This window comes from Petaurus breviceps, unplaced genomic scaffold, assembly GCF_028583685.1.
Source record: "Petaurus breviceps papuanus isolate PSGF00001 unplaced genomic scaffold, PetGlider_PUasm1.0 181, whole genome shotgun sequence".
Taxonomy (NCBI): Eukaryota; Metazoa; Chordata; class Mammalia; order Diprotodontia; family Petauridae; genus Petaurus; species Petaurus breviceps.
In genome coordinates, this window is record NW_027185784.1 from 26731222 (window position 1) to 26745887 (window position 14666).

Genomic DNA, 14666 nt, shown 5'->3' on the forward strand with positions numbered 1-14666 from the left:
CAATTCACTTACTTATACTCTGTCTGCTTCAATTTCCTTGACTGTAAAATAGGTATAATAATAATTCCTATCCCTCCCCTCCTCAACCAAGGGTTGTTATGAGGATCAAATGAAATAATATTTTTATAGTGCTTAGCATGTTGCCAAGCATATAGTGGGTACTCAATAAATGCATTTCCTTCCTTTCTTCCTTCAAGCTAATTCCCTGAGAATTATCCCAATTGTGCAGATGCACTACATTTTTCATTTCATGGAGTTTGAGAAGAATTTAGCTACTCCTATTCCAAATTGTTAGTCTTGACCTCCAAATAAAATAGTCTTTAGTTCTTGGAGGTGCTAAATTTGCTAGAAATTAACTCTAGAGTTTGGGGATTCTGGGATCCAATGCTGGCACAATAAGATGCCTACTTCTTCTAGTATATGATTCTTTATTATGTATGAAGCATCATACATTCATAGCAACAATTATAGAACCATCATAGTTCAAAGCAAGGACATTTATTAACAGGTTGCAAATTTTACTATAAATATAGAAGATTTTTTTTCAATTTCAAATTCTCTCCTCTTTCCCTTTACCTCCCCCACACATTGAGAACTCAAGAAAAACTAAACCCATTACAAACATTTATAGTCATTCAAAACAAATTCCTGCATTAGCCATGGCCGAAAATATACTGATGCTTTGATCTGCATTTTGAGACCATCTGCTGTCTCTCTGGGGGAGAAGAGAAAGTTTCATTATGAGTCCTTTAGAATTGTGTTTGATCAGTGTGCTGCTAAGTTTTTCAAAGTTTGTTATTTTCACAATATTGCTGTTATATAAATTGTTCTTCTAACTCTGCTTATTTCACTTTGCATCAGTTAGTATAAATCTTCTGAGGTTTTTCTGACATCATTCCTTTCATTATTTCTTGCAGCACAGTAGTATTCCATTATATTCATATATCATAACATGTTCTACCATTCACAAAATGATAAGAATCCTCTCAATTTCCAATTCTTTGACCTTACAGAAAGAACTACTATAAACGTTTTTGTATATATGGATCCTTTTCTTTTTTTCTTTTATATCTTTGAGATATAGTCGTAATAGCAATATTACTTATTCTAAGGGCATGTGCATTTCGTAGTTCTTTAGTTCTAAATTGCTGTCCAAAATGGTTGGACTAATTCACAGTTTCACGAACATTGGAGTACCTGCTTTCCCATAGACCCTGAAGCATTCTGTTTTCTGTTTTGTTATCTTGGCCAATCTGATTTGTATGAGATAGTACTGCAGAGTTGTTTTAATTTGAATTTCTTAAATAATTAGTGATTTAGTGTATTTTTGAAATATTGCTATTGATAGCTTGTATTTCTTCCTGTGAAAATTACCTGTTCTGGGGCAGCCAGGTAGCACTGCAAGTAAGAGCATGGGCTCCAGTGTCAGGATGACCTGGGGATCAAATCCTGGCTCAGATACTTAGCACCACACCCAGAAATAACTGGCCGTGTAACCTTAAGCAAGTTACTTAACCCCGATTGCTTTAAAAAAAAAAAAGAAACTTACCTGTTCATATCCTTTTATTTTATGTCAATTGGGAAATGGGATGCTTCTTGTTTATTTGACACAATTCCCTATGTATCTTAGAAATGAGATCCTTATCAAAGCAACTAACTGTAAATATACCCCCCCCCCATTTCCTACTTTTCTTATAAGTTTAGTTGTTTTGGTTTTGTTTGTACAAAACTTTTGAATTCTAGGTAATCAATATTGTAATTGTAATCAATTGTAATTTTGTAAAATTGTAATCAATATTTTACCTTCTCTATCTTTCATTTGGCATGAACTTTTACCCTGTCCATAGAGCTGACAGATAGTCTTTCCTATTCCACTGAGTTCCTTATGATAACACCCATTATGCCTAAATTATGTACCCATTTTGAGGTTATCTTTATATGGTTTGAGATATTGGTCTATACATAGTTTGTATCACACTGCTTTTGAGTTTTCCCAACAGTTTTTGTTGAATAGCTAGTTCTTGACCTGATAGAAGGTATCATTGAATATATCAAATACTAGTTTACTCTGCTTATTTGTTTTTGAATATTATATGTCTAATCTGTTCCACTAATCAATGCCTTCATTTCTTACCCAATTCCTTTTTATTTATACAATTATAACTTTGTAATGTAGTTTGAGATCTGGTACCACTAGACTCCTTTCCTTTCTATTAAAAAAAATAATTCTCTTGAAATTCTTGATCTTTTCTTCTTTCAGAGGAATTTTGTTGCTATTTTTTCTAGTTCTATAAAGTAATTCTTTGCTAATTTGATTATTATAGCAATAAATAAACACATTAAGAACTGAGTCAAATCTGTAAGAATACAAGTCATTCACCAATTGACAAATGGTCAAAGGATATGAACAGGAAGTTTTCAGAGGAAGAAATTAAAGTTATCTATAAGCATATGAAAAAATGCTCTAAATCACTATTGATTAGAGAAATGCAAATTAAAACAACTCTGAGGTACCATATCTCACCAGTCAGATTGGCTAAGATGACAAAACAGGAAAATGACAAATGTTGGAGAGAGTGGACAAATTGGAACACTAATGCATTGCTGGTGGAGTTGTGAACTGATCCAACCATTCTGGAGAGCAATCTGTAACTATACCCAAAGGGCCATAAATAATTTCATACCCTTTGACCCAGCAATACCACTCCTAGGGTTATATCCCAAAGAGATCATAGAAGTGGGAGGAAGACCAAATATATGTACAAATATATATATATATATATAGCAGCTCTTTTTGTTGTGGCAAAGAATTGGAAACTAAGGGGATGCCCATCAATTGGGGAATGTCTAAACAAGTTGTTGTACATGCATGTAATGGAATACTATTGTGCTATAAGAAACAAGGAGCAGATGGACTTCATATTCACCTGGAGAGGCTTATACGAACTGATGCTGAGTGAGAAGAGTAGAACCAGGAGAATTTTGTACACAATTACAGACACAACATATGTGTGATGACCAACTTTGATAGACTGTACTGTTTTCAGCAAAGCAGGATTATAAGTCAACCCCAAAAGACTCATGATGGAGAGAGATGTCTATATCTGGAGAAAGAACTGAGTTTGAATCTAGATTGAAGCAAACTACCTGCTCTTTTTCTTGTTTGATTTTGTTTCCTCTTTCCCATTGTTCATTCCATCTGATACACTCCTTTTTTATAACCTGACTAATGTCTAATGTGAAAGTATTTGCAGATCCTATACTTGATTATATGCTGCCATGGGGGGAGAGAGGAGGGAGGGAGAGAAAATTTCAAACTCAAGGAATTGTGGAACTGAATATTGTAAACTAAAAATAAACAAACAAATTAATAAAGACCAAAAAATTTTTTAACAAAGAAAGAAAATGAAAAAATAATAAGAACATTAATTTTGGTAGTATTGTCATTTTGTTTGTTTTGGTTTGACCTACCCATGAGAAATTAATACTTTTCAAATTTTCTATATCTGTCCTTATATGTGTAAAAGTGTTTTGCAATAGAATTCTTGTGAGTGTCTCAGGAGGTTGACTCCCAAATGTTCATACTATTTTGCAGTTATTCTAAATTTATTTTTTATCTCTTCCTGCTGGATTTTGTTGGTAATATACAGAGATGCTAATGATTTGTGTGGTATTATTTTATATCTTGCTTTGTCAGCAAAAAGTAGTTTCCCTTCTGATTTCTTTTCATTAGGTCTAATTTTGCTTTTACTTTGTTTGATATTATAATATATTATCTTTACTTTGTTTTAAACTTTAGCTGAAGTGTAAAAATCTTAGAGTATGTACCTTGTATACTGACAAAAAATGTTTTCTCTTACCGTATGTGCAGGACTGAAGCTTCATTAGCTATCCTTTTGTCCCATCAAAATGACGTGAACTGATACCTAGTGAAAAAAAAAAGTGGTTCCAAGAAAACAATTTGTATAATGACAACATAATTGTAAAGAAAAACAAATTTGAAAGTCTTAAGAATTCCTATAAATGCATCAAGTACTTTCCTAAGAATAATGATGTAGCATGCTACTCACCTCTTGTCAGAAAGCTGATAAACTTAAGATGCAGAATAAACTACATTTTTTTTCAGACAAAGACAATATGGATATGTGTTCAGTTTGTGTGCATTTGTGACACAGGTTATGTTTTTCTGTTTTTCTTTTTTCAATTGAAGGTCTGGGAGAGTGAAGAGGGTATAGGCATAGAAAAGGAAGGCAAGAAGGAGGAGACATAGAGAAAGGAAGAAGTTAAGAGAAAGAGAAAAGAGTCATGCAATCATTTTTTAATTTACAGGAGTAAAAAAGGAAGAACAGGAAGAAAAGCAGCTTTGAAAATTACATGTTGAAATAATTATATATTTTAAAAGAAAAGCAAGCTGTACATAATTGTACTGTAATGCCAAAGAAAAGCAACTTCCCAAGGTTCAGAACACCAGCATAGGTGCTCTCCATTTTATTCAGTGACAAACCAAGAACAGAGAAGGTCAAAACATGACATCATTCAAAATACAGCATTTACTAAGGATGATTAAATAATCTCCAAGTACTACCCCACCCCAGGACCTTCCAATCATTCAATCAATTACAAAGTCTCTGTTCTAAATACTTCTCCACCCCTAGGCTATACCTTAATTTAATCCACCACAAAGTCCCTCTTCTCAAATGGAGATTAGTTTCCAAACATAAGGTCAAAAGTTCCCCACCCCTGGATCACAATTGAATCTACCCCAGAGTTACATCAAGTTTAAACACAGCACTTAATACCCAAATGGAGGTCTTTTCTTCATCTTGACATGAGGCAAGTTCTCAGCAATCTTAGTTCCTGGGGAGACAAGGCTTAGCAAGGCCATAAGATACATTGCTAGTCCCTTCATGAATTCATCCTCTGTCTGTAGAACAGTCCTAGAACCCCTGAACAGATTAGCAAAGCCCTCTCCCAGGATTTCTGTAAACATACAAGAAGAAAATCCTTCTTCAGGGCTTCTGAACCAACAGAAAGGTTCCCAGACCCCTGCAACACTGTCCTTCACCAGTGGACAGTATTCACTCTGTCTGCAGGACAGTCTCCAGACCCCTGCAACAACAGCACTGTCCTTCACCAGTGGACAGTATTCATTCTGTCTGCAGGACAGTCTCCAGACCCCTGCAACAACGGCACTGTCCTTCACCAGTGGACAGTATTCACTCTCTGTCTGCAGGACAGTCTCAGGGCTTCTTAGCCAAAAGCCAGGTTCCAGGACTTCTTCAACAACAGGTCTGTCTTTCACCAGTGGACAAATCTGGCAAAACAACATCAAAACAGACAGACAAAGTACCAGCAAAACAGCCATGTCTCCTCAGTCCTTGGCAGCTCAGGGGGCAGGTCTCAAAAGTCCAGGGCAATTCAAAGCGGCCACCAGCAATTCTCTTAGTCTCTCTCTCTCTCCACGAGGTGCTGCTTCCAAAAAGATCTTCCGCCTCTCTCTTGTCTCTCCAAATCTGCGTCACCAGCTCCTCCCAGTTCAGGACTTTCTTTTCACATCAACAAGTCCATCCCACAGGTGGGATTAACAAGCTCTGGGTTTTAACACAATCAATTTGAAAACCAAGCCAATACAGAGGAATCTTTAATTGCCATTACTATCACAATAATAGCAATTTGAAGTTTCTTAAACTTTTTCTTTTTATAATTATGTATATGAAAATATCCTTGTTATTTGTCGTTTGCATAGTTCAAAATAAAAAAAATGAAATAAATCTGTATACAAGGCATCTCCTTTAAAGACTCAAATTGTTACAAAGCGTTTTTCAGTCTTTCAGGTTAGAAAGGAAAAGCCTTTGAAATCAAAGTCTAACTAAGCACTACTTTACTCTGCAACAGTGTTTCCTTATTAACCCATCCTTGAGAAAAAAGAGATATGAAAACAAGTTAACAATAATATTTTGCTATCCTAGACTCAAGACTTAGCTCTAGAAATGCTCTTAAAGGTCATCTTGTTCAACACCCATTTTTATAGATAAGAAAACTAAGGCACAGAACAATTGAATGTCTTAGCCAAAGTCACCAAGTAAGATGACCACGGGAATAACTCATGTCCCCATGAATACCCACATCATAACCACACCTACAGAACTTTAAAAGTAAATGGTGTTCTGAAAGTAACTCTAGGCTAGAAATTATGATTCATTCTCCTCCTCTGTGGAATGTTCCCACCCCTCTCTGAATGACATGTTGAACTTCAGTAAGGTAGAGGTTTCAAAGATAAAGTCTGTGAATTAGATGAGGGAGAGCCCCAGGGCTCAACTGACTTCAATCTATTATCTTCTTAGACAGAACTGTGAGTTGGAAAGAAACTGAATTCCTGTCCTGATCTTACCATGAGCACCAAGCTCTTCTGGTCAGTCATCATTTATTTCCTGGGAACGGGTGAGTCCTAGGAGTAGAGGAGGAGATTTCGTCTTAGACTTGTCAAGTTCTGACTCTAAATCTTTCCTTGGGAGTTTCAATATCTGTGTCCTCCCTGGACTTATTTCTTATTCTACCATAGGTCCCACGGATTCTAAGGATACAAGAATTACCCAGAACCCAAGATACATAGTCACAAGAATGGGACAGAAAGTGATACTAAGATGTGAACAGAATTTGAACCATAATGCCATGTACTGGTATAGACAAGATAAGGGCCAAGGACTCCAGCTCATCTATTACTCTGGAATTCAAGGTGATCTTCAGAAAGGAAACATTCCTGAGGGATACAATGCCACTCGGCAAGACAAGAAGTTCTTTCTTCTCATTCTGCAGTCATCCAGAACCAACCAAACATCTTTGTATCTCTGTGCTACCAGCATAGACACAGTAAGGCCAAGTCAGTTCCTCTCTGTACAAAAACCTCCATGAGCCTGTACAATCCTGAAGTGTTGATTCTTTCTGCTTTCATCATACTTTTCATCACAAGAAGTTATTTTTGCTATAAATACACACTGGGAAGAAATGCTAATTATAGTACTCATGTCCATATTCTCCACAAAGGTCCTAATTTATGCTTCAGCAGAGGGAAGAGGTTTGTAAATACCTGGTATCAACTTGTCATTGACATGGAAGACATTTCTTAATTAGATATTTGAGTGTAAATAGACCACGAACTTATTAGAACAAAGTTCAAAATAAGCATCAAATCATGAGACTGAATAAATGTAAGAAGAATACACTTGTATGTAATAATAAAATTTTCATTATGGCCTATCTAAATAAACACGATTCTGAAACATGAGGAATAGATAAAAGGATAGATATTGACTGTGATTATTAACATTTCCTAGAGAAGCAGAAATACCTTAAGGCAATTGTCACAGTGAGGAAGCCAAAAGAGTACTGAAATCAATAAATCAACCATCATGCATTTATTATATGCCTACTATGTGCCAAAAACTGGCCTTATGATATGCACCACTGGAACCAGTAACAACATCGTTGAGATTATTAAACCATTAAAATATCAAAGTAAGTACTACATACCAGCATTTCTCAAAGTGTGGTCCCTGGACTTTAAGATAACTCAAAATCCTTTTGGGGGTATACTTTAGATCAAAATTATTTTCATAATAAGACAAAGATATTCTTTACCTATTAAAATAAACTCTTCCTGTTTCCAACTACATATCTATATGAAGCTGGATTTTCTTCATATACTTCAACTGAAACAACATATCACAACAGATTGAATGCAGTAGCAGATGTGAGAATCTAGCTATCTTCCATTAAGCAAGATATTGGAAACATATGCAAAAAAAGAAAAAAAAGAAAATCAATGCCACTTTTCTCACTATTTTTTTTTGTTTTGGAAAATACAGTTATTTTTCATAACATCATATTACTTAATGCTACTATATAAAGGGCTTATTATTTTAAATGAATTAATAGATATTTTAAAATCACAACTTTAATTTCTAATATAGCAAATATTCATAGATATTACTCAAATAAACAAAAGATCTTTAATGTCTTCAATATTTTTTAAATCATAAAAATTTTCAAGTGTAAAGGCTTGCTGAGACCAAAAAATTGAGAGCTATTACTATAGACACAACAATGACCTAAGCACAAGACTGAAAAATGGATAATAGGATGGGCTTCATTTAATGCAGGAATATCAATGATTCCTAACTACTCCTATCATACAAATACACACACACAAATTTTCACACAAACATCCCTCAGATGACATTATATGGCTATGTATAATAAAACACCATGTTCTCTGAAGAATTAAAATTCCAGGGGACCCAGAGAGCAATGGAAAAATCATGATGTGTGCAAGTAGGCTTCAGCATATGAACACTGAATATTTGCATGTAAAAAGTACCATAAAATATATCACCAAGAAAACAGTATCAGAAAAAGAAGGATGGCATTGGTTGTAATTCTTCTTTACAACTTGACTAATGTTTAATGTGAAGGTATTTGTAAACCTTGTATCATATTGCATGCTGCCATAGGGGTGCAGAGGGGAGAAATAAGAGGGGGAGAAAATTTGGAACTCAAGGTATTGTGGAACAAAATGTTGTAAACTAAAAGTAAATAAATAAATTTAACTAAAAAAAAAGAGAGAGATGGGGTAGCTAGGTGGTACAGTGGATAGAGCACCAGCCCTGGAGTCAGGAGGACCTGAGTTCAAATCTGGCCCCAGGCACTTAGCTAGCTGTGTGACTCTGAGCAAATCACTTAACCCTGATTGTCTCCTTGTCTCCCCAACCCCCTTCCCCACCCCCACCAAAGGAGGTAGACTAGTCATGTTTAAGAGTTGAGGTAACATTATTTGAAGTGCCATACTGGTACATATAAAACACTAGAAGTTCTTACAAAATGTTACATAGAGATTCTATGTCACATTTTATTAGAGGTTATGGGCAAAAATTGCATATGGTCAGAAGTTATGAATAGTTTTACAATCTGCACCAGGGGTTGGATGGAGAATAGGAATCTGCATCAAGGAGATCATGGATACATTAAAGTATCAAAGTAAGACTCATACACTAACAATGATGGCACTGCTTAGTAAAAACATAGGGGTGAGGAGGGTGAGGAAATCTTCCTTTAATCCAGTCTCTGACCCTAACTAGTCAGGTTATTAGTCCATACATCAGCCAAAAGCATTTATTAAGTAAATACCATGTGCCAGACACTGTGCTAAACACTAGGGATATAAATACAAACCAAAAGGAAGACAATCCCTTCCCTCAAAGAGTTTACATTCTAATGGGAGAAGACCTCACAGAAAAAGGAGCTAAAGCAGGATGGAAGGGGTGAGGGTGGGAAAGTTGAGGGGCAGAAGGGGAGAAGAAAGCCATGGAGGTGAAATCTAGGGAGTCAAAAGCAGAGCTGGAAAAGAATGAAGGAAAGCCAGTCTGGGTACTTCCTTAAAATGGAACCCCTGAGGACTCACTAATGGAAGAAACAGATGGCAGTTACTAAGAGGTGGAAAAATCCAGTGATCTGGACCACAGAGATTCTTAGGCTTTGGGGTCTCAGGATTTTTTTAACCCTCTTAAAAATTATTGAGAACCCTTCCCAAGAGCTTTATTATGTGTTATGCATATGGATATCTATCAGTATTTATCATAGAAATTAAAATGTCTTAGAAGTATTATAAAATAGTTTTCATCTGGGGACTCCTTAAAAAGGTCTTAGAGATCTCAGGGTCTCCAGACCATACTTCGTCACTCCAGACAACCATTATCTTAGACTATCTTATTAAGTCACTTTATGTCTCTGAGACTAGTTTCTTCCATTGCCAAAAAGGAGATTTAGACTCAGTTATTTCCATTATCTCTTTTATCTCAATATTTCATATCTCAATTACTTCTTCCTACTCCAAAATAATACAATTTGTAATCAGCTCCAGAGGGCTGGCTGTTAAGGGGATTAAGGAGAGACGATGATGAAAAACTGCCTCAATGCAATGTAAGGGGCAATATAAATTAATGCGTGATTATCTATCTTCAAACCACAGATTCTATCAATTCATGTTAAAAACAGTCTCACTCTTCATGTTTGTTTCCTTTCCGCCCATTCCATTCCCTTTCCCAAACCCTCCTTTAAATGCAATTTCTCATTCTCAGTCAGATATCCTTAGCACATCTTTCTCTCTCCACAGGGGGTCAGTAACACATTTTGAATCACTTGGATTTTTGTGACCTTTGTGGACAGCTCCTGAAATTCTAGAGAGCTATTTTCAAAGCATTTGAATGATTCAGGATTATCACACATTACTCCACTTTACACAATCTGCAGTCCAGTCAAACGAGGCTTCTTACTGTTCCTCACACACAGCACTCCATCTCCCAACTCAGGGATTTTACACTGGCTCCCTGGAATATTCTCCCTAATTGCTTCCATTACTGTACAGTTGCCAAATTCATCTTAAAGTTTCCTTTGAGATTCATCTCAAGTGCCACTTGCTGCTTGGTTTCCTAGCAGGTTTTCCCCAAGACTCTTGCCTTCATATCTCTGCCTTCCCCACTACCAGTCTTTCCTTGTTGTCATTGCTGTTCAGTCATTTAAGTCATGTCTGACTCTTTGTGACCTCATTTGGGGTTTTCTTGGCAGAGATATTGGAGTGGTTGCCATTTCCTTCTCCAACTCATTTTACAGATGAGGAAACTGAGACAAACGGGGTGAAGTGACTTGCCCAGGGTCACACAGCTAATAAGTGTCCGAGACCAGATTTGAACTTTGTAAGAGGAGCCATCCTGACTCCAGGCCTGGTATTCTATCCAGTGCACCACCTAGCTGCCCCAATGGGTTATACATGTTTTATAAATACTTACAAATGTGCCTGTTATTATTGCTTGCCAGCCCCCACCCCCAATTAGGATGTAATTCATGCTGTGGGATCATTCCAGTTTTGTTGGCTTTCCTCACACACAGCCTAGTGCCTATCATGTGTGGGGAACTTGGGGCTTCGAAGCCACATGTGGCCTTCTGGGTCCTTGGGTGTGACCTTTTGACTGAGTCCAAATTTTACAAAATAAATTATTTTATTAAGGGGATTTGTTCTGTGAGGTTTGGATTCAGTCAAAGGACTGTACTTAAAGATCAAAAGGGTCATATGTGGCTTGGAGGCCACAGGTTCCTCACCCCTGGTTTATTCCACAATATAAATCTAATGAATATTTGTGGTTGATTATATAAGGGAAGCTATCCACTTCCTCCAAGTGATTTGATGTAGTCACAGAATAATGTGATGTAACATAAGGTTTAAATATTTTTGAAAGGTCTGATGTCCTGTGATCCCTTTATTAGATGTGAAAACCTTCCTGATTGAGTCAAGAAGGGATTGGCTGAGCAAACAAATTAACCAGCCTCCTTTAGAGAAATTTTAAAAGTTAAACCCTAAGAAACATATGGTAGTTAAGATTCAGAGAAGATGTATAGTGAGACCTGCAGGGACACAGGAAAGGGGAGGAGAATATCTCCTTTCCCTCTACTAGTCGTGTTATTAGCCAAGGCTAGGGAGAGAATAAGGAAAGAATAAAAAAGCTAGTTTTTTAAAAAGGTATCTTGGGAGATAAAGGGAGCATACAACAAGGAATGACCCTTTCCTCTAATTGGATGGCAGGATGATAACTGGAAAGAGACAAAGTAGAGTGAAATTTCTTATTTTGTTATTTGCTTTGCCAAGGAAAATGAACTTTATATTGGAAAGGACAGAAGAAAAATGATTAACAGAGTTGCTGCCCAAGATAAAGGAAATAGTATGAGAGAACTAAGTTGCTCTTGAAAAATTCAAGTTACCAGGCCTAGATGAATTATATATTTGGGTTCTAAAAGAAATTACCACTGTTATTGCTGGGCCACTATCAGAGATATTTGGAAGATCATGGAAAAAAAAATGAGAGGTACCATAGTGTAGGCAGAAAGGTGATTCAGTGGATGGAATTGTGGGCCTGGAGTCAGGAAGAGAAGACCTGAGTTCAAATATGGTATTAGACACTAACTGTATGACCCTGGGAAAGTCATTTAACCTCAATTTGCCTTGATTCACTGAAGAAGGAAGCGATAAACCACTCCATTATCTCTTTTTTTTTTTTTTGCTTTTTTGGAGGAAGGAAGGCAGGGCAATTGGGGTTAAGTGACTTGCCCAAGATCACACAGCTAGTAAGTGTTAAGTGTCTGAGGTCGGATTTGAACTCAGGTCTTCCTGACTCCAGGGCTGGTGCTCTATTCACTGTGCAACCTAGCCGCCCCCACTCCATTTATCTTTGCCAAGAAAACTTGATGGATGTTATTGTCCATGGGGTCACAAAGAGTAGGGTGGACACAACTGAACAACAGCAACAAATTATTATTAGCTATTATTCGACATATAAATAAATGTATGTAATATATTACCTAGCTACCTATATACATATTTATATACAATATGCAATAAGTGCACTTATAAATATGCACACACATTAGCAGTACAGTACAATACAATGGGGGCCAAGGAGCCACTAGCAGCTGGGAGTGGGGGTGGTATCAAGAAAAGTGGCACTTGAACTTGGTCTTGAAGGAAATTAAGGATCCTAAGAGACAGACATAAGGATACATGTACACTCCAACTATCGGAGACAGTCTGTGCCTTGACACTGTCCAGTATAACACTCCTCCCATTTTAAAAATTAGGAAAATAAATTCCAAAAAGTAGATATTAAAAGCTGCTTCAACTCATAAACATAATAAAATAACTCCACCCCCATACATAGAAACACAATTTCTTCAATGAGTCTAAATTTGAATAGCACCAGGGTTCCTGCTTAGCTCCTAAATCTTAACCACACCTACAGAACTAAAACCAATGGTGCTTTCTGAAAGTAACTCCAGTCTACTAAGATTTCTTCCCCATTCCTAGATGATGCTCCAGCTCCCCTTGGGAAGACTTGTTCAGCTACAAGGTTTTTGAACATATGTTAATGCTGATTTCTCTGTGTTAAACCAGGGGCACCCCAGATTTCAGTCATTTTTCTACCCCTTCTCCAGGAGCCAGAGTTCTATTCGAGGAAGCCACTCCCCTACTGCCCTGATTCTGCCATGGACAACAGTTTTCTTTGGGGTGTGGTCATTTGTTTCCTGGGATCAGGTAAGTCCTAGACACTGGTAGGAAATTGCTTCCTTAGACTTCTCAGATTCTGGTTGAAATCCTATCCCTGAGAGATTCAATGTCCATCTTTCTCTTTGGATTATTTCTGCTTCCCCCATAGGTCCCATGGATGCCAAAGATGCCAGAGTCACTCAAACCCCAAGAAATCTAATCACAGGAATAGGACAGAATGTGACGCTGAATTGTGAACAGAATTTGGGACACAACACCATGTACTGGTACCGTCAGGACCAGGGGCGGGGGCTTCAGCTCATTTATTTCTCAATAACAACACGTGACATTCAGAAAGGAGACATTCCTGAAGGATACAGTGTCATTAGGGAAAAGAACGATATCTTTTCTCTCATCATGAAGCCATCCACAAAGGAACAAACTTCTTTTTATCTCTGTGCCAGCAGTAAAGACACAGTAAGACCAACTTAGCTCTTCTCCTTACAGAAACCTTCATCCCTCGCTACAACTCTGAAGTGCTGAATCTTCCTGGCACTTGTTACCCTTCCCCCAACACAGGAAACTATTACTGCTTTAAGAAAAGTATGAACTAAACTGCTCATAGTATTTATCACATTCTGGAATGAATTGCAAGTTTTTTTTTTTTTATTTTTACATATCAAATATCCCTTGATAGAACATGAAATCATTGAAAGTAACTATGTGTTGTTTAATCACTTCAGTCATATCCAATTCTCTGTGACCCCCTTTTGGGGTTATCATGGCAAAGATACTAGAGTGGTTCCCATTTCCTTCTCCAGTTCATTTTATAGAAGAGGAAGCTGAAGCAAACAGAGTTAAGTGACATGTCCAGGGTCACATAGCCAGTTAAGTGTCTAAGGGTCAGATTTGAACTCATGGAGATAAATCTTCTTTATTCCAAGCCCAGCATTCTATAAGCTGCGCCACCTAACTGCCCCAAACTTTGTGTATAGTAGGAACTAAGAATATTAGTTATAATAATGAATTATTATTAGTAACATTTTATAATGAATTATTATTAATAACAATAACATTCCATAGTGTTTGCAAAGTGTTTTACATATATTGTCTCCCTTGAAGGGTGGCAGTACAATAGACAGATGACTAGCTTGGGAGTAAGAGAACCTGGGTTCAAGTCCTGCCTCTGAAACTTCCTATATGTAAGATAGAGTAAGTCATTGAGCCTACTTTGGTCTGAGTTGCTTCAACTTAGTTATGAAATTAGTGAGCGGAGGGTAAACTAAATGGCTTCAGAGGTCCCGATTGGCTCTTGATTTGTGGTCTTATGATACTATCTGTGGAGACATTAATGAAGTTCTCTTAGTTCCCAACCAGTGGCTAAAGACTGATCTATTTGAATGTACAAAACAAAATTCATGAGATTTTCACCACTGAAGAGAGACATTTAGTAGAGTTAACAGAGTTACTGCAGTTATTCTCAAGATATTCCAAGGTTTCTTGTGGAGGAAAGGAGTAGAAGTAAAAGTCTTCATTTGCATATGCTCTCATAGTTACAGAGACTTTGGAATTAATATAG

At 36.9% G+C, this 14666-nt stretch overlaps 1 protein-coding gene across 1 annotated transcript in view; it reads left to right on the forward strand.

Moving 5' to 3' along the window:
* Nucleotides 1-6392: 6392 nt before the first annotated feature.
* Nucleotides 6393-14666, forward strand: part of LOC138160395 (M1-specific T cell receptor beta chain-like) — a 205761-nt gene continuing 197487 nt past the window's right edge. Inside the window, exons 1-3 of the mRNA XM_069086999.1 lie at nucleotides 6393-6441; nucleotides 12995-13135; nucleotides 13257-13564. Of these exons, the coding sequence (XP_068943100.1) occupies nucleotides 6393-6441; nucleotides 12995-13135; nucleotides 13257-13564 (498 nt within the window). The remainder of the gene's footprint in view (nucleotides 6442-12994; nucleotides 13136-13256; nucleotides 13565-14666) is intronic.